Consider the following 25,918-nt stretch of genomic DNA (forward strand, 5'->3'; position numbering starts at 1 on the left):
TGTACTTCGCCTGGCGCAGTTTGTCCAATATGTGCTGTATCCTCGGCAAGGGGTATGCGTCCGGTACTGACCGGGCATTGAGCTGCCGGTAGTCCACGCATAAGCGCCACTTGCCGTTCTTCTTCCGGGCTAGTACGATCGGTGCACTGTGCGGACTGCGAGACGGCTCAATACATCCTTTCTTGAGTAGCTCATCGATTTCCGTGTCGATAATAGATTGCATTGCAGGGTTGCGCGGGAAGTACCGCTGTTTGATGGGACGTTCGTCAGTCATGATGATCCGGTGCTCTCCCACTGTGGCTACTCCGCTAATAGTCTCGAATTTTTGCAGTTCTTCGGCTAAAAAGTCGCGTATGCGGGCTGCCTCATCTTCGTGGTTGAGGTCCTCGTGTTCAATTCTGTTGACCTTCTCCCTTGCGGACCGTCGTCTTGTATGGCGCCTCCCTTTTCTGCTCCTTGGTCGGCGATGGTTCGTCATGGCGGGTGGTTGGGGGCNTCGGCTAGAAAGTCGCGTATGCGGCCTGTCTCATCTTCGTGGTTGGGGTCCTCGTGTTCTATTCTGCTGACCCTCTCCCTTGCGTACCGTCGTCTTGTACGGCGCCTCCCTTTTCTGCTCCTTGGTGGGCGATGGTTCGTCATGGTTGGTGGTTCGGAGTCCTCGGTGCTTGGTGTTGGCTCGCTTGGTGTCGTCAACGTGGGTTGTATAGGTGGCTCCGTCAATACGACGCGGTGCACTCCGCAGGACACCGTAGCTCCCATTCCCCCTAGTGTGTCCAGGCCCAAAATGATGTCGTCAATTGCTCCAGGCATGACATGCAGAACGGCGTTGTGGATATTTGGTTCCTGGTACCATCGGATTCCTATGGCCACAGTTATCTTTTTGCCTCTCCCCAAGCTAACCAATTGCTCCGCCACGCTGGCGGACACGAAACTTCTCGAGGCTCCTGTGTCGATGACGGCTTCCGCGGGCGCTCCACCCAACGAGTTTTGGGCGTAGAGGCGGCCGCGTTCCTGGCTCAAAATTATTGGTTGTCCGGCGCTGTACTCGGGGGCTTCATCGCGCCGGTCCCGGTGCGGTGGTGGCGGTCGTTGCTGAAATGCCTGTCTCGGTTGGGGTGGTGACATAATGGTGTCGTCACCAACGTGCCTCGCTATTTCTCGTCGGGCGGTTTCTGGGGCCCGCCGATGGTTTTCGTAGATGCTTTCGTAGTCTTCTGCGAGTGTGAGGAGTTCCGTCAAAGTGTTAAAATCTCGCCGTTTGATGTAGAGCAAGTACTCCGGGTGGCTATTTCGAAAAATCCTTTCCAGCCGTTGTTCCCTACTGTGACCCGCGTGTCGCATCAGGTTTTGAATCGCGATCACGTAGTCCTTGAATTTTCTCGCGGGCGCTGCCTCCGTTGCCTTATGTCATCTTCCAGGCGTTCAAAATACCGGGCCGATAGGAAAAAGTGCAGGAAATCACGTTTGAATGACGCCCAGTTAGTCCAATGCTCGTTGTTGTTGCGGTACCAATGGAGGGCGGTGCCACTTAGCAATTCAGGCATCGTCTTCGGTAATAGGTCTACATCTAATGTGTAGACGCCGGCCAGCTCCTCTAATCGTTCTACAAACGCCAACGGGTCGCGTCCTCCATCGTACTTCACCGACCACTTGCGTACCTGGTCGATGATGGGCGCAAAGGTAACGGTAGGCACATGGTTGCCGTTGTTTAGCACGTCAGCGTTTGGTGCGATGGATGTCGTTGGTGGTGGATATGTTAACTGGCGCTGCGTTGGCGGCCTAACGGGCACATTAGCGGTTCTTTCGCCTTGATTCACGGTTAACGGTATCTTTGGTTCACTTTCGTCTCTCCAGTGGGCCTCCTGTTCGTTGTATGCTGCNGCCTATGTACAAGTCGAGAGCTATTCTCTAGTAGCTGTGCGTTCACGACCACGGCTCCGCTACTGACGCGTAGACTCTGGGCGACGTTGGCGCTCCCTAATGGTGCGCGGCAGCTGGGTGACTACGGCGTTACTCCGTTGGTGCGCGGCTGCTGGGTGACGTCGGCGTTCTTATGCCGGCGCTCTGCGGATGTACGACGTCGGCTCTCTGCTGCGTTGCGAGCGGGCGTCGCCGTTACGCGTGTTCGCGGTGGACTGTGGCGTGGCGGCGCTCTACCTTTGAACAGCCAAGCCCTGTATAGTCGCCTATGTACAGGACATGCGCTATTCATTAGCAGCGGTGCGTTCACGACCACGGCTTCGCTAACGACGCTTAGATTTTGGGCGGCGTCGGTGCGCTCCTCTGGGCGGCGTCGGCGCGGGGCTGGTAGGCGAACTGGCGTCGCCGTCGCGCGGCTTCACGGTTGACTGTGGGGTGGCGGCGCTCTACCTTTGAACAGCCAGGCCTTGTATAGTCGCCTATGTACAAGTCGAGAGCTATTCTCTAGTAGCTGTGCGTCCACGACCACAGCTCCGTGCTGACTGTCTCGTATGTTGCCAAGTCCCATCTGTTATAGCTGGTGTTCTTCGTGTTGCTGAGTTGTATGGCTACATGTTGCGTTGCTATAGTGACGGTGTCGCAAAGGAGTGTTGATACGGTATCTCGTGTTGGTTAGCCGTTTCGATGATGTTGCTGTAGTAGTTGCCGGTGTAGTCGTTATTGTTGGTGTAGGGGTTTGCGTTCGTGTGGGCTAAATTCCGCGGATATTTAGTCCTCACAGTAACTACTGAAGATTCTTCACTCAAAATTGATATTTACAATAATTTTTAGACGAAAAATAAGAATATTATACATTTTTGGAAAATGGGCGTAGGCACGCCCACTTCTGGATACATGTGTATATCTTGGTAGCCGCTGCACCAATTTCTTCCAAACTTGGCACAGTTGTTAGTCTTGTTACAGCATAACAAATCGCCGAAAATTTTTAAAATCGGACAATAACCACGCCCACCTCCCATATAACGGTAATTTGGAGAAATACGAAATCTTCGATAAATCAATAAATATTAAAGCTAATTTACTCAAAATTGATGCTTGCAACAATTCTTTATCAAGAAATACGTTTATGGTAAAATTTTGGAAATGGGCGTAGCACCGCCCACTTATGATCATATATATGTATCACGGTAACCGTTCTACCAATTTGTACCAAACTCGGTATGATATTGTGCTTGCCACATAGAAGCAAAACGTTGAAAATTATTGGAATCAAATTCAAATTACGACCACTTTTCATATAAGGGCATATTTCAGAAATGCTTTAAACTTAAATATTTCGAAATTTAAGGACGCTAATTTACTCAATACACCGGCTTACCATGTAGCGGTAGCTTTCGCAAAGGTGAAAATCATATACTTAGTACCTGCGCCGGGTATTTAATGTTCGGCTCCGCCCGAACTTAGACTTTCTTACTTGTCTAGAGTAGTTTTGTGCTCTCGCTATCTCCTTCTACTAACTCGTCCTTCGTTGGTATACTCTGATGAACATATGTGAGGATGATAGCAAGGCCAACTCATATAAGGTAGTGTTACAGGAGCAGTTGAAATTCTCGCCCGATTCTTAAAGAAAGCCATAAACGTAGCGACCGTTGGTTCAACTTGGTATCTGGGAACACTCTCGTGAGAGTAACTGAGCAACTGTTCTTAGAATGAAATTTCAAGATTAAGTCCGGAGTTTTTCTTCTGGCAAATTCATGAAAAGTGTCAAACGATAGGTAGAGTTGCATTTGTGTACAAAAACAGAGCGCGGTGAAAGCAAATAACCTTACATTTGTTAAAAAATGGAAGTAAATAATGAAATGTTCGAATATACATATATGCAATTATTATTAATTATATAGATTTTAATAGTTATTTAGTGATCTTTCAGCCAAATCAGTCTTGTACTAATGACAAGTAAGCAAACCAAATGACGTTTTTGCTGTAAAAGTGCTATTTGCGTTCCCGTACACTTCTGCATCTGTTCTCCTGTTACTCTCACTAGAGAGAGTAAAATTGTAGTTTGACATTTCCACAGGTTTTAGTCCGAAAAGTACTGGAACAAACTAATTGTTTTGCTCTAGATTGCACCGTTTGTGGGCCTGTTGAATGAATTTATGTCGTGGTTATATGAAAGATAAAAAAAATTGGATTTTCTGGCAAGTTGTACAACTTATCGCTCATTATGGGCATTTTGTACAAACTCATTTAATTTGCATTTATTTTGTACACTAAATAACCGAAAATGGATAGCTCAGCCGAAATAGGTACGTGCTTTCGTTGAATTTTATAAATGTAAGCCGAAACTGTGAAGTTGTAAAAATGAGATTTTACAAAGAGACTGATCGCAAAATTGCAATGTGTGTGGGCAAAACGTCCAACTTGAANCCGAAACTATGAAATTGTAAAAATGAGATTTTACAATGAGACTGCTCGCAAAATTGCAATGTTTGTGGGCAAAACGTCCAACTTGATTGCGGATTGATTTGAACCAACGTTTTCGGCTTGCATTATGTCAAAAGGATGTGTTTGTTGTAATTCATTCTGTCATTTACTACCATTATGCGTAGGCCAATTCATGAAATCATTTCATGCGTTTGCGTAGAAACGGAATGAATGAACACGATTTCATGATTACAATTAAGGCTAAATAGAGTTTATGCACTTAGTTTCTACTCAGATCGATGAAATGATTTCGTGAATTGGACTACGCATACATGTGATACTTATGCTTTTAATTTATAAGGTAATTTTATGTTTTTATACTCTTGCTACCACATGAATATATGAATTCGTGATAAGAATATATGAGTTCGCCTTGGAAGATAGAAAGCGAGTAAGAATAAATGCCGAACAAAGGAATTTGTCTTCTTTCAACTTAAATAAATGCATTTTGCAAACTAAAGTGCGTACGTTACTTAGTGCCTTGGTAATGGCGAATTATTTGTTAAACATACAATTACTTCCATTACAACCCGGTCCTATGGATGCTAGAAGCGCGAACTCATATAAGGTGGTGTTACCGGAAAATGAGTAAATAAATTATATGTATATCAGAAAATTAATAAGATAAAATGAAATTATTGTTTGATTTCTAACCAAAGCTATGTATGTAACTCAATTGCCTAATGGTTTGCCGAACCATAAACATATGTTAAACATCCAATTTCGTGAATAGGTAGCTGGTACTCACACCTTTTTTAAGAACTTTCACTTCTATCATGTGTACGGTGTTACACACGCATTTTTTTATAAAGCAATCACATATCTGCTAGTATATTTCGGGACGAATGGATAAGATTTGAGCCAAGAGCTTGTGTGAGCAAATCCAATTTTTGGCAGCCAATGTCAGTTACGCGGTTTTGCAGAATCACTATACGCGGTGTTGTACTTTAAACGATGATATGTATGTACATCCATATTTACATACATATATGTACATACGTAGTACAGTGTTCCGAATATTAATTTAAATTCAAATGTATCATTTTGACTTCTGGCGTAATACTGTGTATTAATTATTGTCGATACAAGGCGCAGTAAACTAAATATAAAAAATAGATGAAATTATACATGTGTGAATGTTTGCATGCAGTTTTCTCTAGCAAAAGCTAATTAACAAGTAGCACACATCAATACAATCAATGGCATCTTCGAAAATAGTGGCAAACAAAGTGCATGCAATAATACGTTATATATTTTTAAGTCGGTATACATATGTATATCTACGAAAAAGTGTATCGGCCGTACTCCCATTTCCACTTACTTTTGTCTTTTGCGATTTCCAAAAAATGGGATATTTTACTTTTTGATCGATGCTCACATAGTTTTCTGCAAAGTTAAACCAAAGATAGTAGAGTATAAAGACTTTCCTTGTCTCGTTTAATTTCCCTACTTGCAAGCGGCTGGCTTAGTTCACCAGACAAAATCTTATTTATGCTGAAACCAGAATATGAATTAATCCTGTGGAATTTTCAGTTGGTGAAAGAAGTCGAAACTTGCCATAGAATCGGACCGACTTGCATCTTCTCTACATACATATGTATATCGAAGGCTTATATGCAGTGCCCTATATATGCAATTTTCACAAAAACTACTTTGTGATGTTAGAACCCATCTGGGACTTACCTGTCATAACTGCTGTTAATTACGACTTTGCAATTTAATAGTAAATTTTTCTGTCAAGCGTTATACAAGGCCAGCATTAATATCACCGATGACAGTTAAGTCGTAGATGGATTTTTATATCAGAATCTCATTTTTGTGAAAAATGCAGATAGAGAGTATTGAATATAAGCCCTCGATATGTATACTATGTTCTTTGGTTATCACTAAAATACACATTTGGTATAGAAATTACAATATCAATATTGTAGTTGGCTACGTAGTATTACGCTAACACAAGTGAGGTATAGATCGTAGTATTGATACCATTCTCCGATGTGTGTATCTAGCATTAAACAGCCAAACCGGACATACTTATCGATTATCTTTCAAATATCGTCCGAACCAAATCGTAGGTCGCCGTTGATTAGACTCATTTTCATTCGTCATAGGATATGCTCAGAAATTTAACAATTGGAGGCATCAACTACTTACAAAACCGCCTAAATCGCTAATGTGGCAAAAATTAGATTTGGTAAACCTGAACACCAGGCATCGAGAGTTAAGCATATAAATCGTTATTAAAACTACAGATTTGTAAAATAAAAGCTAGAGAAAATACTGCTTATCAAGTCAGTGCTTTCAAATAAAAACAGTTTTTTTTTCGTTCTCCTGTAAAATTTGAGTGCCGTAAGATAGGCGGTTTTGCAATTGTCGATGGGCGGTTTGGCAAATGCATTGAAAAATTTATATTTTAGTACGCCAAAAAGCTGTTATAATATTATTGGAAGTCATAGAAATAATAAATCCACTTACGTATTAATAGGAATCATTTACTTCTCATTTGACCGTCTCAGCATCACCCGAATTTCGGAGCATGTATACACATATCGATGGTCGTCTCCAATAACAAAACAAGTGTTTAGGGTTTTATGTCCCTAATCCTTGTCTGATCCTTACTGAATTAGTAGAAAGTATTACTAAAGTAATCGGTTCTACGTGCGGGCTGTTGTTTCGGTGATCTAACCCCGTTTAGGTTGGCGAAATCCCTCAAAATTGTACGTCCATAGGGCTACATTTTCTTCGCATACTTCTGCCCCCCAGGGCTGGCATTGAGTCAAACCCTGGGCTAGAAACCTATACCAGCTGCGTGTGACAGAGACGACTGCACCACGACTCCACCTCCGTTAGATGCTATGCATGTAATGGGTGGAGCCACTTCCGAGTTTGCTCAGGCCTTACGACTCACAGGCAGTGGACCACCGCATACGTGGCCCCTTGCTGCTCAAATCGAGCTGCCACCACGGCACACCAGAGTCCGCCGGAGCAACTCGACACAAACGCAACTGCATCACAACACAATACAATAGACAACACCACAGACACAACGGACCACACCACCGACACATCCGCACCACCACCCACACGCCGCCGCCAACAACTTCTAGTTCCTTCGACAATCTGCACGGTGTGTCAGTCCAGGATATTCCGTAACGTGACATCAGTCAAGTGCAACTCTTGCCAAGGCTGGTGTCACTAGTGCTACGGCATGCTCAACACTGCGCACCACGCGAGATTGGACGAGGGACTATGAGGGCCCATGTTGTGCTGCTCGGTCGCAAGTACCAACTGCGATGTCGCCTACTACCACTACAGGGCAACATCCTGTACATCAGCATACACAGCATGTGGCGGGCCGCCAACACACCTTATTAACACCTCACATTCCAATAAGTCTCCCTAGGCACACGAAGATTTTACAATTTAACTGTAACGGACAAAATCGAGGGGACAGTCTTCATGGGTCGGCACGGAATATTAACAGCTGCGGTCAAGGAGGGCAAGCTTCATGGAAATTCAACATTGTTGAATTTCGCCGGATACAACGTGCACCGTCGAGATCGCGAGCGATATAATGATAGTAGCCTAGAGTTCATCATGCACCACACCGTGCAGTATCGTCTCATCGAAGCAGAATCGATCGCAGGGATACCATCCTAGAATGTCAGGGTATTGCTATCTGGTCAGGCGATATCGAACTCGAAATATTTAACGTATATATATCCCCTTTCACCAGCTGACCGACAGGACTCCTCAGAGGTGAAAACTGTATCGTAGTTGGTGACTTCAATGCGCACCACGATCTTTGGCATTCAAGCCTGTCAAAATCTTAGGGGAACACAATTAGCTGAGCAGATAGACGATTCGACATTCCGCACAATGACCGACGACGGACCCACTAGGATTATGGGCAGCTGCTGAAGCTCGCCAGACCTAACAATATATCATGGCGACCGATGCTGAAGTTCATCAGACTACTTTGCTTACGCGGAACACCGGACCTATGTCAACCTGACTGAAAAGGCTTCGCAGATGTTACTGAAAGCACCTTTAGTGCACTACCCACACCAACCAATGTTCACGTAGGTGAGCGTAAACTCCGCAGGGTTGTCACTACTCTTTACCACCTCGACCATGGAGGTCAAACTACAACTGGGAATTCACGTCGATGACGAACCAATTCCAGCGGCGAACAACACGAAGATCCTCGGAGTAAACTTCATCTGTCTGCTTTCCTGCTCGGCGTATAGAACCGCAATTGTCAACAATGTACAAAGCTGCAACAAGGTCCTCAAGTCGCTAGCCGGCAGCACCTGGGGTAAAGACAAAGAAACGTTGCTGGAAACGTACAAGCCAATTGGCCGGCTGGTTTTGAACTATGCAGCGCCTGTGTGTGGTCGCCGGGGACTAGTAGGATACAGTGGATGAAGATGCAGACATGCCAAAATACTGCACTCAGGACAGCGACAGGATGCCTTATGATGTCGCCGCAACATCACCTCCACGATGAGGCCCATATGCTCCCCGTTAAGGAGCATAACACAATGCTCTGCAAGCAGTTTCTTGTTGGAAGCCACAGACGTGGTCACCCAAATAGACAACTGCTTACAGAAGAGCCCCGCCCAGGCTCATCAGGAGGCATCTCTACGAACCGACGGACGAACTCCAGAGATTCATCAAACAACCCCTGAACGCGACAGCTTATCGCCAGGCCTTGAACGGCATTTTCAGGCCTTGAACGTCATTCTCGAGTTATGTAGACTCTCTGTGAATTCCGTTCTGGGCATACAACCACCAGACGTGGATGAGACAGAGCTTCGTCTGCTTCAGGAGACTCGGACCACAATAGTCCAACTGCGCTCTGGTTACTGCAGCAGGTTGAACTCATACCTGAGCAGATTAAACGAAGATGTGCTAAACGAATGCCCGGCACGCGGAGAGATGCCCCATAACTCACAGCATCTCTTCGCTTGCCCACTGAACCCCATCCTACTGACGCCCCTGTCCCTGTGGACAGACCCCATCGAGTCTGCACGCTTCCTGGGGCTGCCGCTAGTAGAGCTCGACGACAACGATTGAGCCGCTACAACAACAACAACAACTAAAGCAAGTATTGAGGATTATACATAGATTAGACAATGACTAGACACATGAGGTCCTGACGGTAATGAGGGTTTTATTTTGCAGGGGACCATCGATATTTATGTATATTTACGATATTTACGATTCCGAAAAAAGGAAGAGGGTCTTAAACACATACATAGCGGATGTTCATGAATATAGCTCGATATAAGTGTACGAAAGTGATATTTAACACGATTAGTATGTAGACATTGCGCCACCCGTAATTATGACGGAGGTAACGCATTTCTCGTCCATCGAAAGCAAAAAATTCTTGGTTAGAAAAAATTTTGTAATCTGAGAAAGAACAAAACACTTTTTAAAATTCCAGAAGAAACATCAAAATCTGAGAGCATTTATTGAAAACTCGACTCAGAACAATGTGAAATATACAGTCAAATGATTTTAAAGATACGATTAATAGAAGTTACAGCTGCAATAGATGTACGTATACGTATGTACACATATGTATACCTAGATTTTGCAATACTAGAAAGATTTTGACAATGATTTATAGTAAGTACATATGTAGCATCATCTCGAAAGCATTGATATTCGCTCTACATATTTATGAAATAAGTATGTATGTATGTATTTCGAAATTCGTAACGGAAAACTGGACACATGAATTGCACGCTGCTGTCCCTTAGCAGGTTTGTAATTGACTGTACGAAGGGGAAGTTTGGGTTTTGATTTGGTTTAATAATATGCGTAACCTAAAAGGGAGAATTGAAAGATATATGTAATTTTTAATTAAGGAAAAGTGGAAAGTAGAATGCGGTGTGTAGTATTTTTGTAATGCTAAATTATTTGCTTCAGAGCAGGCATGAGTTAGTTTACTGCGCCTGTGACAATTTATAAAATATTTTTGCATGCATTTTAATGTGTGCATATGTGTGGGTATACAGTTGTGTTCAAAATAACAGTACTGTAACAGCTCAAAAGGGTTACAACTATTTTTCACAGTTTCTGTTTTGAGTGAAAATCTCTCAAGTAGGCCACCCAAAATAGGACGGTCAAGATTTTATCGCACAAATCACTTTATTCGATTTACAACCACAAAAAAATATAATTTGAGCAATTTTCCAAAATTCGAAGTTTTACAAGAGTTAATGTTACTAACTTTTTTTTGATGAATTCAGTAATTATTTATTATCCACTGACTCATAGCATGTATCATGCTGATTTTTTCATGATAATAGTTATTTAGATAAGCTTTAGCCTGATTGTTTCAATTTTTCAAATAATCATTATTTTGTACAAAATTTTTATTTTTTATAAAAATGCGTATAAACAAATGGAAATTTGCTTACTACTTCTCGATCAGATTTTTTAATCGTTTTCTTTGAATATCAATCCTTATTCTATAATACATTATTTAAAAGAGAAAAAAAAAAAAATACGAAAACTTGCACAGAGTCGCTAGTTAGACCGCGGTTACCCACGAACGTGTACGTAGCGCAGCGTAGAAGTACGTAGAAATATATCAAGTTTGCTGTTGATAGAAAGAGAGAGAAGAAACGTCTACCTCACGGTCAAGCGGTGGTGAGTTTTTGTTAACAAGAAGATCGCATATGATAGATCGTGTCAGCTGACACGTTCTCCGTTTTTACGTCCGTGGGTAACTTTTATTAATTTTTTTTTCGCTCCTGCCACGGATGCTTTTGCTTTTATGTCGCGTGCTGCGCGGACTTGCAGCGAGCGTGGTGCAACCAGAGAACGCAACGAGTAATTTTTAACAAAAAACAGAACCGACTTCAATTCTCATATAAAAATGTAAGATTATTGTTAATTTCTACATGATCCGATGATCGGATTTAAACCTAACTAATATAGGACCAACTATGAGGTAACACCTTTCCTTTAAAAATTATAGCAATCGGGTAACGTCGTCCAAAGTTATGCGTTAACATACATAAAAATAGGCAATTTTTTTTATTGGAAGGTGTTGCTCATTTTCTCTATACAAAAAATAATTGCCGAATTACTTTGTATGGAAGAACTTGCGTGAAAAAAAATTACCAAAAATCAATGCGATTTTCTAGCGACTTCAAACTTGCACTTTGTTATACTAAATTTAAGTGGGCTATAAAACTGCAGAGAATTTTTCTAAAAAATCTGAATAAAAAGTTGCAAATTAGTGTGCAAATTTAAAATTTTCCTGCGTGTTGCACAAAGTTTAGAGACTTTATTATTATGTTTGCTGATGTAGAATGAATAATATTTTTATAAAAAATTATCGAAAATAAATTAGAATAAAACACTTTGCATATATTGCGAAAAATTCCCTGTGCCAATACTTCTGTTCGGCACTGTATATATGCATTGTGAGTTACACAGTCACGTGATTTTATACGCCATGTCACGCTTTTTCGCTCGTGAACGTGAGCGGTTTCAAAAGATTATGACGAAACCTCCGTGATCGTGCGTAACTGAAATCTTCACTGGCGTGAACGTGCGTGAGTTACATTTTCCCGCCAATCATATGTGTATGTATTTTTCACCAAAATAAAATCGTAGATTTACTGTTTAATTTTGAACTAAAGTTTGAGTGGCAAGTGTCTGAGGAGTTACTTCTACGCATCCTATAATATTCATAAAATGTTGGGCATGTGTAAGTTTTCGGGCCAAGGCTGATATGATACGAAACTCTGTGAAATTGTCCGTTGTCATCCATTCATTCCAACTTTATTAGGCTGCCAAGTCGGATTAAGTTAGATTTTCGAAGAGAGAGAGTATCGTATCATCTTATCCTCAAAGGAAATATACAAATAATAGTTCCTTACTAATCAACTTCAAGTTAAATTATAGTTAGATACATTTCCTGCAGGGTACGCATGTAAGTAAGTAAAGAGGATAGTATAATCGCTTGCGCTGCACAAACAAAAAACAACTAAGCACTTTTTAACACCCCCATACTAAGAATAGATTGGACTCGTAATCAGAAACACACTGCTAACGAGTTTCACCCAACTGCAATGCTAAAACGTTCAGTATAAACGTTTTAGCCTTAGTATTTTTTTTAAGAATTTGATATTCATATTGGATCCGCCGTTTTGAATTAAAAAAAATTTTACTTCAGATTCGTAATCCGCGACCCCAAAAACACCTGAGTGCCGAGTATCGAACAAATCCAATAAGTTTTTTTAATTGACCGCCATTTTAGATGCGCCATTTTGAATTTTGAAAAACTTACTTCAGAACCCCAGAAACCCCCTGTTAACAAGTTCCAACTAATGATAATGCGTATATCGTTCAGTATGAACATTTTAATTTTAGTAGTCTCTTTTCGAAAGCATATTTTCCCTAGCAATACCTGAGTAATTACATGTAAAAATAACATTTTTAGATGCACTTTAAGATTTAATAAAAAAATATATTTAGAACAGCAGCGTTTTTATAAAAACCCAACCAGCGCGACCTCTAAAAATATATATATTTTTTTTCAAAATAAAATAATACGTTTCTCTTTTTTATCACAAATAGCAATAATTTGAGATAGCGTTTATGAATTTAAAAAAAAACATGTTTAACCATTTTAATATACATATGCTAAAATGCTCACGCCTACTTACATATTTTAAATTGCCATTTGCAATAACCTAATATCAAAAATACATATCGAGGAAAAGATTGAAAGTTCTTGAATCGGATAATAATCACGTTCATCTCCAATATAACGGTCACTAGAAAATACGAGACCTTCGATGGCCAAGTTCCCACTGAAGTTAATTCACTTAAACTGATGTTTGTAATAATATCTTAGCAGAAATTTAAAAAAGCTTGTTTGGCATACATATATATGTTGGCTTGTGCATATTTTTCTCATATGGCAACACTATCGTACATTTTCGGAGAAATCGAAACGACACACAGTGCTTCCCTTCCATATGAAATGTGGGCAAAACTAGAATTTTGGACGGATTTAAATGAAAATTCGCTTCTTAGTAAAATTAAGGACGCTAAATTCAAAAATGCAATTGGTTTATGGATAACTTTAATTTTTTCACTGTAAATGCAGTTGGAAGTTGAAAATTTGGGTTCTTGTGGCTTTTACATAGGTAGGGCTGCCAGAACTTTTTGCGCTTAACTCCGGACCCCAGCAAGCATGACCTAACAGAGAGATTTACCAGAGATTTCAAGCAAAGTTTCCATGAGTTTTTTAGGTATCCGAAGCACTTTTATATGTGACCTTCTATCCCTTTCTTATTATTTTGTAAGAAAGATAAGTGAAAACAATATTGAAATTAGTTTCATATATGTATTTATACCAAAACAAACCATACATACGCATTATTGATTAATTTAAAATTAAAGTAAAAACGATGAACTCATAAATATTGCATTTTTCTCATACCGTTGGAAGGAACTCAAAACAGGAACTTAAAAAAATTGCATAAATATTAATTTATCAATTATCAAAAATATGTGCTTATTTTTCATATTTATCATTGGTAAGGGACTTTTTCAAAAGAACTGCGTCTTTTCGTACTTTATCATAAAATGAGGAACAACTTTCATTACAATTCAGTTTAATCTGTAACAATGCACCTACAACTGATACACGCAGAGAATTTCTATCTTGGGACCACAAATGTTTCATAAGAGAAAATGTCCTTTCCACTGAAGCAGTTGTGCCTGGAATACACAAAGCAAATTCAACTAGCATTAGTATATTTTTTAAATCTACATTGGTCGATTGTGCTATGTTTTTAATTGCATTCCACCTTTCTTCTATTCTTAATTTCTGCCACTCTCCGCGCCTTTTTTCTTTACTTACTATAGTGTTTACACAACCAATCTCGTCAAAAATAGTATCTTCATCGAACTTAAGACTAGTATAACATCCTATTTCAGTAATATTTTCTTCAACAGTTTTCCAAGATATTTCGTTTTCAATACTAATCCAAGTAAGCTTGCCAAAAAAACTTAAATTTTGACCCCAAATCTCAAGATAGTTTACGGCCTTTTCATAGAACTCTACTACTCTCTCCTTAAACAAAATATTATTAGTATTTGGATATTTTCTAGCATATGAAATCCAACATTGCTTGGCAGCAAATGGAATAAATATCTCCTGTTTACGAATCTTAATTTTTTGCAATACGTTTTTATATATAAATGCTACTTCTACTGCACTTATAGTTTCGCCTTCTACTTTAGTGATAGCTTCTTGAAAAATTCCTAAACTACCATGCAAAAACAAAGTGTAAATTTCATTCATAGGGTAACCGAAATATGATTTCAATATCTGAGGGCAGTTATCTGTATTTAAAAAATATTCTTTAAGAACATCATATAATTGCAATATTCGCCCAATAGCAGTGTGAGAGCAATTTCTTATATTCTATCTCTGCGTCCTCGCACATTGCTTTTAGTTTCGTGTTCCTCACAGTGTAAATGTAAAAAAACTGATAAATTTTGACAGCAATTAGTTCAAGATCAACCGGTAAACAATCTGCTGCAGTTTGCGCAGCATTATGCGAAACGTGAGCAGAGCATCCTACTCCAATAATGGTGTGACCTAAATCTGACTGTAACTTCCTAAATACATTGTTTTGCCCTTGCCTATTAACGCCGCCAAAATTGGTATTTGCGTTGTCAGCCGAAAATGCGACCACCTTGTTTTTCAGATTATATTTTTCTAATGCCGTCATAACGTGATTTTTCAAAATTTCGGAAGTCTCGCCTGAAGTAAATCAGTTTAGTTTTGATTCCATGTTTGTAGTGATAATATCGTGCAAGCACAGGAACGAGTTTTATGTCTTTCCTGTTTGAAGCGTCGATCATAATAGAAATAAAGTTTGATTCGTCCAACTCTTTAAATATTTCGGAAAATATATATGGACTAATTATCCCTACCACGAGAGCCTCTAGCTTAGTTTTTCCAGCACCAAATTTCGTGTCAAATAATTTGCAAGTCAGTTTAGAGGTGCAATCCGAAGCTTTAAAACTGATATCGTGTCTGACAGAGTGATAAGCAAAAGCAATTTCTTTTGCAGCACAAACTAAATCTTCTAAAGAAGGTTCTTGCTTTTTGAAATATTCTTCTATGGAAGCTGCGTCCGACGCTTTACAAGCTTTCTTGTGTTTATCCGATCGCGCGTGCGTTATAGTGTCACCTCTCCCTTTGTGAATAATGGAAAAACTACACTTGCAAATTCTGCAAATCGCTTTCTCACCGCTTATTGGGTCGGCTTCAATAAAATCAAAGCCAGATTTCATACTTTTGCTAAACTGACACTTTCTTCGTGGCAATTCCTCACCTAATAAAATTCCAACCCGAAAAAGTCTTAAAATTCTTGTAAGTATCAATATAAACAAATAAACATCGTCTTACACGTAGTTTTGCAAAATTCAACTAGAGATGAGCGAATAGTTTCGATAAAATTACACTAAATTCCAAATACTTGCTTAAGGCGTATGCCTACGCTGCTACATGGTTGCTGATACGAATATCAACTTAAGCTATGTTCACAAATGGAGTAAAAAAACGCAGTAATTCCGGACAATTTCCGGACGATAATAGTGAATTCCGGACTGTCCGGGCCAAATCTGGACGTCTGGCAGCCCTATACATAGGTATGTACATATAGTTCGTTCTATTTTCCAAAGTGAGGTGTGAAATGACAGGGATTGGCCTGTAGATGTGTAATAAATTTTTTTATTTTTAAAAGGGTTGCCACCTGTTACAAATTTTATTAAAATTATTTAATGAGTTAACTGAATTAGATATTACAATATGGGTATCAATTGAACTAGTTTGGAAAATACTTTATCTCTGAATGGCACGTAGAAGGGTTGCCACATGTTTAAAAAATCGTTCACTTTAATTAAGGGAATGAGGTAACTGAAATATGTATATTAACATGAGTATAAGACAAATGAAAAAATTTGACATATTTAGCAAGAAATAAGTGGAGAGTAAAAACATTCCTGAGTTAATTTAAGAGTCCAGTAATTTAAAGGGAATGTAATCAGAACAAATCACTGATTGACAATTTATGTATTTGTACTAAAACAACAAATACGATGGCGTAATCCTATGCCATTGATGTGGATATCAGTAGAAGGGCCTTCGCCTGAAAACTAAAAATTGGGTTGCTGAAAATATAGATTTCGAGGATATTCTCAAAAACTCGTCAGTCGATTTTATTCTAAGTGTCCGCAAGTCTAGCCCAAAACTCTAGCTTTCATTTGTTATATAGCTTATATCTGGGGAAAACTCTTGTTGTGGAGATATTTCGATTCAAATTGAGAAAAGCCGCTCCAAAGAGCGACAAATGGTTAAAAATTAGCATATTCGTCTATTTGGTTGCTTTATGTTGTCAACATAACATATACCCAATTATCCGCAAAAAACTGTCCAATCCCTGATTGTCACCTAAACCGAAATTCCCTGCAAATCGGGAGAATTTCCCTCGAGTTGACTTCCCTGCACGCGATACATAATTTATATGCTGTGTATGTCGCTTTCTGATTCTTATAGAAATCTTTTTTTATTTTTGCTGGTTTCTTTTCACTTCGTACATATCTTGGAAACCCAAAATTGTGTGTATTTTAGAGATTTTTTGCATCACATGCCGAAATTGTAAATTTGTTTCCTTATTTTAATTGTAAGTATGTATACAGTATGTAACTATACCCGCCTTTAACCTAACTGGAAAGACGCATACATTCTTACCTATGTTTGTACATACATATCGTCGTTTAAAGTGCAAAACCGCGTATCAACAAAATGCAAAACCGCGTATATGAAGTTGTAGAAATTATATTCTAGAGCGTAAAAACCCTCATATTTCAAAATGGTTCTCTATTTTATAAAGCGATCGCATTTCTGGCTAGTATATTTAAGGACGAATGGATAAGGATTGAGACAAGAGCTTGTGTGAGCAAATCCAATATTTGGCATCAGTTACGCGGATTGCAGAATGATTTTACGCGGTTTTGTACTTTAAACGACGATATGCATTTAGTTCACTTATGTGCCGCTACTAATTATGTATAAATTGCCACTAAGCAAAAATGCATGAGTAAAAAAGGCGAGTGCAGCACCGTCCTCGTGATAGCAGTGAAACTTCTTAAAAAAACACATGTGTGCATCGCAGAGAATGAGACGAATACAGTTGCTTATTATATCTAATGTTGCTACGAAGTTGCTACGTTTTTATCATTTTTCACATTTAATATTTTTTTTTTTTTAAATTTTTAATTTTTTCTTTGGGTATGAAGGATTGCTCATTCTTTGTCGCTTTATGGCCTTATTCATAAAATAAAGTAGCTTTAAAAAAGGTCTATAAACTGAAAAATGTATGAAAACGTCACTTTGTAAAGCTCTTTAAACCTACTTTATTTTTTATGAATAAAGCCATTATTCTGTATTCGCAAAATTAAATGTTTCAATGGAATTGAATTCAATGTTAATTATTTGAATAAATTGTTTAGATTTAGATAGCGTTTTTAGCAATTTATTTGAGAGAAATAAAACATTTATATTTTTGTTTTGATTTTCGTTGATTTTCCATTTGCTATCCCAAAATAATTGATATCAAATAAAACACCTCCTTGAGGTAAAATTTTCGAGTGACTAAAGCTGAACTAGAAACACAAAATTTATGATACCAATTTCGGGACGAAAATTAAACTAATTTTTAAACTGCCCTAGAAACTGACGGAAAATAGTTTTATTTATTCGGAACGTTGCCAAAATTTCCAATTTTTTATTTTGTGTTTCTAATTAATAAAACTATTTTCCGTCAGTTTCCAGGGCAGTTATATATGTATGTATATGTATCTAATATCTGCCAGCGCACGGTCATTTACAAACTTGGTAGCGTTTTAACGATCAAATCACTACACGATGATTATAGGGCTGTGCTGCCAAGAAAGAGGTATCCCATCGAGTAATTTTGTACTACTCTAATGTGATGCTAAAGAGCTATTACATATTTACTTACGGTTTGAGAAAATATTGATTAATTCCTTAGCCACACTACGCCAAAAATCTGAAAAAACCAATTTTACATCCATATAAATTTAAGACCTTACTTAAATAGTCTAACTTCGACCATTTTTATCCAATTTCATTAATCCAGGTATTAGTTTCTTCTACATAAATGCTAGAAGGAAAATGGGGGGGGGGTTANAAAGGGGGGGGGGGGGGGGTTTCAACTTTATCCCATGAAAATCTCAAAAATCTAAAAAAAATGCAAGGTTCAAGAATTATAAGAAACCTATTTTCATGATGTACTCGCCTCTTCCTGGAACCTACCCTAAGGTTTTTCCGGTGTATTTCGTGCTTTTTTTTGCCGCACAGTGTAATCAAACTCGAAAGAAGGAGCTGCTTTAATGCAGGTACATAATGATATACCCCCTTTCGGGTTTTTTGTAAAATCCATTTACATATGGCTCATTTCACGGTGACGGGTGTGACATTTCAACTTGCATCTTAAGGCTTAATTCTTAAACTATAATACCAAATTATTTAAAGAGCTTATTTTCTGTTAGGTTTCCGATGTATGCACAATGCCTAGAAATAAAGTTTAAAAAAATTTTATCCAAACGAGTTATATGAATTTTAGTCACTATGACGGGTACGCAAACAAACTTAGCTTCTGCTTATGATTTTAAATAGTTCAATGTATATTTAGACTAAATGAATATTCTCAACATTTTCGTTGAAGTTGCATACCTATATTTGAAATTATAGATTATATGTTTCAAACTCAACTGTGACCGGTGTGACAAGTTGAGCATGAATAACCAAATACATATTAGAGGTACTCTCCTAAACTTGCAAACACACAAAAACAAATTATATGGGAAACGCCCTTTCCTATCGCTGCAAAATATGCAACGTCGAAACCCATGTATATATTTTGCAAAAAAGCATAGCAAAATAAATGCGACCCTGTGCTAGTTGTTTTGTTGTTGGAATTGCTACATATTTCTTTCATTCCTCTCATCTCGCTCACTTAATTTTTGTTGCTGTATCTTGTTATTGTATTTGATACAGAATTTCGCTGCTTGCTACTTATGCATGCTACCCACTTTGCAATGGTGTGCTCTCGTACTCTTCCAAATTTGGAATAGAATTTTTGCATTTCGTGCAATCCTTGCATCGTGCAAGACTTCGAGAATACCCCTATTATTAGACTATAAAACTAACTTTATTTCTCAAAAAATCGGATTTTACAAACACACAAAAGATTCTGCCACCTAAAAACGGGATAGTCCTTGCTCGTACTCTTCATCTCCACTGTCTGAGTAGACATCATTTTTAACCGATTTCCAAAAAAGGAGGAGGTCATCAGTTCGTCGGAATATGTTTTTTTTTATGTATGTTACCGCATAACTTTGGACCACGTCAACCTATTTCCATAATTCTTTTTGCATCGGAAAGGTAGTGTCTCAGAGGTTTAAATCCGATCATTGGATAATTTTTTTATATGAGAATTGAAGTCGGTTTTTTTGCTAAAAATTGTTTGTTTTAAATATAACTACACTTTTCGTGAGGCTGTTACCTGTCAAACCGTATGAGATACTGTTTTAATCCTGACAAGTGAAGTAATGATTTCATTATATTTGTGGTAGCATAGGTGTGATGGGCGTGACCACCATAATCGTAAAAGCATATAAAAACTTAAAAGCAATTCGCAGGTATTCGCCTATGTCACAGCGTTACTTTTGTCAGTTTTTTTACAGTGTGCAAGATGTGCTTTCCTTCAAAATAAACTATTGTCTGCATTTTGTGACGGCCGTGACACTAAAATCTGCTTTGCTTCAATTTGTAATCAATTTTAAACAAAACTAAGCTATCATATGAGTTTGTAAATGGAGCAACCAAAAGTAAAAAAAAATATATCTCATTTTAAGATAAAATTCGGAATTTTGGCTTTTAGTCTTGAAAGTTGGATTTATGTATTTACTCTTAGTTACTAGAAATAATACTCTCCAATTCTGAAGTTTATATTCATGTTAATCGGTATCGATTACCGTGGATTGAGCCATATGTGAGATATATTTTAGATTTAATGTGTATGCATCTGCGCAAATAAAAGTTTGTAAGTAAATAAATACACATACATCTATATGTTTATGAATACTAAAAGTGGCTATTTAAAAATGAATGGATTTGTATTTACTCAAGGATTTAAAAGCACAAAGCATCGAAGCGTTTTATAGTTTGAACGTTTCAAAGTTGTTTACAATCGGTGTTTACCTTGATTGTAGTAGCCATTGTTGTATTGAGAGGAATTATAGACGGGCATGGTCGCGTATTTATTGGACCCGTAGCTGGTTGTTATTGGCTTTCTAAACTGTGTCGAGTACTTGTTGTATGTGTTTATGCGGCGACCTGCGTTCACATACACATATAAATTGGTATGAATGCATGTATACAAGTATGTATGGATGTATGTATGTGCATGGCCGCCATGTTTTTATCGTTTTGCTTTGGCGGCGTAGTTTTGACCGGGAATAAAAAAGTTGTATACTGAACCGGTACAATTAATTGCGAATACCGACTACATGACCTAGATATGAGAAGCACTCGAAGGTTCGTTTAAGTTTTTGTAAAAATTTGATGAAAGGTGGAAAAACTTAATTCTGTATTTTTAAGCATTAAGGCCTATGAAGATTGTTTAAAGAATTGTTTAGTTGAATTTTGAAGTATAGTTTAATAAAGATTTTGCAGTTCATGTATTTGTTAATGAATGAGTGAGTGTCTTTATCTTTTCTAGTGCGGAGTTAATAAATTTTGTAGGCCAATGAAGAAGAGTATGTATTTTGCGAAGCGATTGGTTAAAGCGCATAATTAAATTAAATAACCATTCAATTTCAATTAATGCATTCATACCACTGTGGCTCTCATATTAAAATAGTCAAATTTAATTTTTTTTTAATAAAAGTTGTACACTAGTAATTTGCTTTTTGTTTCGAGATAACTTAAGTCTTTGTAAACTCGTTGGCATCTGTATGTATATTATTTCAAGAATGAAAAGCCTACTTAGTACTAGGCACATAATTACTAAGAATCATGTATTTACATACCTATCTACAATATTTTACGACTACGCATGTTCTTTTCTAGTTGTCCTGAATATCCGAAATAAAATGAGATCAATTTTTACACAGAGAATGTATATTGTCCTACCATACCGCAAGGTCATATGTTTAAATTGATAAAAATTTGGTTGAACTATTTGAGCTAGTGTGATCGCTAAAAAAAAAACTAGATCCATTCCACACCACTTGAATAGTAATCATGGTCATCGTCGTAGTATTGATGATATTTAACATCCTTACCTTGCTGGCCCACGTTATTGCGCGGCAGTGTGGCGTACGGGTTGACTGCAGACCTCTGCGGTGGGTATGCAACCGGGGATTTGGGGGCAGAAGCTGGCGCGCCAGAAGCAGCTCCGAAGGGTCTAGCATAACCCTGATTGACCTAGAAGCAAATAAGTTTACGTTAATTTTAATGGATATAGAAAAATGTATGCTCATGAATATTCTTCGGTGGCACTTAGTTTGAAAACCCAGTTAACACACGTAGATGGTAGTTAGGCATAACAACAACAAAACGAACTCGAAAACAATTGTATGCTGTTTCGACAAAGCCTAGGCGTCGTTCAGAGCCGATAAACGCACTTACCTTGTAGTTGATGTTTGTACCCTTACCAGGAGGCACAACACTGCGGATGACGCTGCCCGTCAAGGTAACGTATTCCCCAAATGGCGATTGGTCGAGTTCCGACGGCTGATTAGCCAACATTGCTGAGGTCGCCTCTCTTGCTGTGTCGGGGATGCCTTCAAATTCACTTAACTGTGCACTTTCGCAACGATTACTAATATGACTATGGCAATTGCTATTGACAGCGTTTATGAGTGTAGCACTAGTTATTTCTGTTTTTGGAGTTGAAGACAATAGTGCTGGTGGAGGTAATGTTGAATCTGTTGCCGATTTCGCAACCTGCTGACATGGATTCAATTGATTAGTGAAGTTCGCTGATATGGCTATAACCGAAGGATGCGTGTTTTTTGTCGTTGCACTGGCTGTGTCTATGCCTGGGACTGCGTCTGTGGTTGTGCTTATTAAGCCTGAGGCTATTGAGTCTAAGTTTTTGACTGATTGTGCATGAGAGGTCATTAGTGTCTGAGTTGATGGGTGGTATGGTAAGGCGGTGTTGTTCAAGCGATTTTGAATGTTGTTTGTAACGAGTGACTTGTTCGACTTCTCATAGTGCTTGTGATTACTTTTTGAGGAAATGTCAATGGATAGGGAATTTGTTGAAATGTTATTCTTATTGTTTTGTGTTAGCAACTTGTTGGAATACTCCTTCAAGAATTTGCTATAAACTCCACCTGCTAGGCCACCGCCGATGCCATGCTGATTTTGTGAGTTCATATCGTTTTCGCATGGTTGGCGATGTGGTTGTTGGATCATTTGTACTGGTAGAGATGGAGGTAGCGGCGGTGGGGGTGGTGGTGATGCTATCGGAGTCCTATTGGAGTCTGTGCTTGTGCCACACACTGAAGAAGGTGCCGATGAGGTTTGACGGGAACGCAACGACGAGGCAGAAGTGTATCCACTAGATGTTTCGTCTACCATTGGTGCTGTTGATATCTCTTCTGTCATAGATGGAATGTGACTCGGCTGTGCTGCTGATGTCCTGGACGAGTTATTGGAAGAAGTCGAAAGCGTTGAATGCCTGCTAGTATGCAGTAATTTTTGTTTCGTGTCGGTGGTGTTATCGTCAACAGCGGCACAGTATTGGCTATCGATTTCTAACTGTTGCAGCAAGGAAGGTGATGGTGGTGGTGGCAGTGGCAAGTCAGTGTTATCCTCTTTATTTTCATTTGCGCTTTCGTAAGCTTGTGGCCTCTGCGTATTTCGTGTTTGTTATTTGAAAGCAGAGCCATTGTTAGTCGGTTAGCAAACACACAAAAGCGTGCAAAGAAAAATAAGTATTCAAGGGTAAGTGAAGGCAGGATAGCACAACGCAAAAAATGAAATGAAATGAAAAAATGAATAAAAATTCTAACAAAAATAAATAAAAAGTAATGATTCGTAGTGCTAAGTAATAAACAGTTCCCGAACGTTAATGTTCATTTTATCCCTTTATTGGTAAACTGCGCCAAACTGGGGAAGTACAATTACCAACTGAAGTCCAACCAGCAGAGCACGCTCAACAACAAAACGTATTCGTCTTTTCGATTAATGTTTACCATATTAGAATAAAAATTATTTTTTCCTTTCAGTATTAAGATTACTAAACTATCGCAGAACTAGCTCATTAAGAGGCGGTACTGGTTCTCGATCAATGCCAACGCAATGCTTTCAACTGTCTCTTTTTATATGGCGATGTCCTACGAAGTGGAAATTGCCCCCTCTGCAGAACTTTTGAACTAGTTATGAACTGGTTGCATTTTGGCCAGATCTGCGACAATCAGGTTTTTATGAAAATAATTTTCATTTTTATAAGTTTTGTTCGTTTTTTCTGTTCTATTACAGATTGCTTTTTACTTAATTTGTTTATTGTTTTATTTTATTTACATTGAATTTGATCATTTTATCTTAAATTTTTAAGCGGCACTCACCCATTTAAATTTACTAAATCTGAAAATCGCAACTGCCTCCATTCGCGATCGACGATGTTAGAGTCGGATGTCTACGATAAGTGAGAATTTGTACATTTACTTCTCAGCTTTCACACACTAAATGTGAGAAACTTTGAGGAGAGCGCAACAAGCATACTGTACTAGTTCGGAACTAGCGGTTTGACAGACTGTCTTTAAATTTTACTGCAGGGTATGTACACTAACATATGGTCGTTTAAAGTACAAAACCGCGTATTGGCATTCTGCAAAACCGCGTAACTGACATTTGCTGCCAAAAATTGGACTTGCTCACTCAAGCTCATGTTCTTGTAGGTGTGCTCACAGAACAAGACTTCTAACCTATTTCTAGGCACAGTTGTTTTCCCCATATAAAATACATTGAAAACTTTGAGCGCTTTGAGCACTCCTTAAATTTTTCTTTTATTTCAAAATAAAAATAGGGGTATACTTTTTCGGAATAGAACAATCCTAGGGGGTGGCAGCATTAAAAATCCGACCTTCTTTTGTTACATACATTTTTGGACGACTTTAGTATACGTACTCAGATATGGGCATTCAAATACGTGCGTGCTAAATTTTGGTATGAAAGCATTACTTTTAAATACGAACATTTTTAAACGATAATCAAATAAAAAGTATTAATTTTTACTATGTATTATTTCCCTCAGTGTAGGGAACATAGTTTTCCAATTTACAGAGAAAACAGTTTTTAGCCACTTTTATTAAATTCAACAAGTTTTATTGAGCTTGAGGCCGTTTTTAATGAAAACCTATTGTGGAAAAGCAACAATAATTTTGAAAAAATGGTAGAAGTGACAGCTATTTCGGAAATCACCACATTTCATCATCACACTTCTTTCTGTGGGGCTCAATCCAACGACCCCAGCTGACTCGCTATCACTTCTAGCATTTTTTTCAAAATTATTGTTGCTTTTCCACAATAGTTTTTGATTAAAAACGGCCTCAAGCTCAATAAGAATTGTAGAATATAATTTTCATAAGGCCATGAAATAACAAAAACATAATTATGAAAATTACCTATAAAAATTGTCCACTTCAAAGCCAGGCAACGTGTCTTTTTGACAACTTTTTCATAGGCAGGCCGATACCACTGCACTCACAATAAAATTACCTTTGATTTGACATACAACTCGACTGGCAAACAGATGGCTGAAAATTTCTAAAAAAAAACGTGCTTTAACACCTATTACCTATTACACCTTTAACCTATTGTGGCCTTTCGATTGGTATACATTTCTTTTGGTAAGCAAAGGGTGCAATTATTGCAAAAAGTGCTTTTATTGTCTTAAATGAATCATAGCCTGGACTGAAATTTTTTAGGCAACTCATGTTCAAAAGTTTTCTTTTCACATGGCGTTCCATAAGAAATATGTTTCATCCGGCAAGCCGATGGGTGCATACCAACAATATGTTCGTATCTTAGAATATTATTGTGAATTTGACTTAAAGAAGTTGCCACATAAAAAAATATTAAAGTTCTAAAAATTATAACAATATGTTTTTGTACATTTTATTCATACCCTATAAAGGTTTTGGCGAACGTTCGAAAATAACCTTCGATTTCCAAAATGCATATCGAACTGAGAACGAACTCATAACTAACCTTAGTTTTCCAATGTTCATAGTATATTGGAAATACACTCGAGATGGGTTTGAAAAAAAATTAAAACCAGAGTAACAAGAAAGGGAGTGAAATCCAGCTCTCCGCAAAGGGAAATATAAGATTATCACTCTCTCTCATTCAAATTTCAAT

General features: G+C 38.3%; 2 protein-coding genes across 21 annotated transcripts in view; one reads left to right on the top strand and one right to left on the bottom strand.

Moving 5' to 3' along the window:
* Zasp52 (Z band alternatively spliced PDZ-motif protein 52) overlaps positions 1-25,918 on the bottom strand; it is a 442,143-nt gene that overhangs the window by 157,870 nt on the left and 258,355 nt on the right. For 14 of the 20 annotated variants that reach the window (XM_017628721.1, XM_017628613.1, XM_017628603.1 and 11 more), the window contains 2 exons: positions 22,178-23,407; positions 21,832-21,973 (listed from right to left, as the gene is read on the bottom strand). In XM_017628721.1, coding sequence (XP_017484210.1) covers positions 21,832-21,973; positions 22,178-23,407 — 1,372 coding nt within the window. Of the gene's footprint in view, positions 1-10,112; positions 10,242-20,746; positions 20,882-21,831; positions 21,974-22,177; positions 23,408-25,918 lie in introns of those variants that run through there. The other 6 variants (XM_017628704.1, XM_017628681.1, XM_017628713.1 and 3 more) reach the window with 4 other exon arrangements.
* Positions 13-1,870, top strand: LOC108372930 (uncharacterized). The gene is made up of 2 exons (XM_017628754.1): positions 13-495; positions 657-1,870. The coding sequence occupies exons 1-2, from the start codon at positions 255-257 to the stop codon at positions 995-997; spliced, it is 582 nt and encodes a 193-aa protein (XP_017484243.1). The 5' UTR covers positions 13-254; the 3' UTR covers positions 998-1,870.

Source organism: Rhagoletis zephyria, unplaced genomic scaffold (assembly GCF_001687245.7).
Source record: "Rhagoletis zephyria isolate East Lansing unplaced genomic scaffold, Rhagoletis_zephyria_1.1 Rzeph_scaffold_00077, whole genome shotgun sequence".
Classification (NCBI taxonomy): Eukaryota; Metazoa; Arthropoda; class Insecta; order Diptera; family Tephritidae; genus Rhagoletis; species Rhagoletis zephyria.

Coding starts and splice junctions, on each gene's coding strand:
- LOC108372930 (XM_017628754.1), top strand. CDS start 255: ATGGGACGTTCGTCAGTCATGATGATCCGGTGCTCTCCCACTGTGGCT.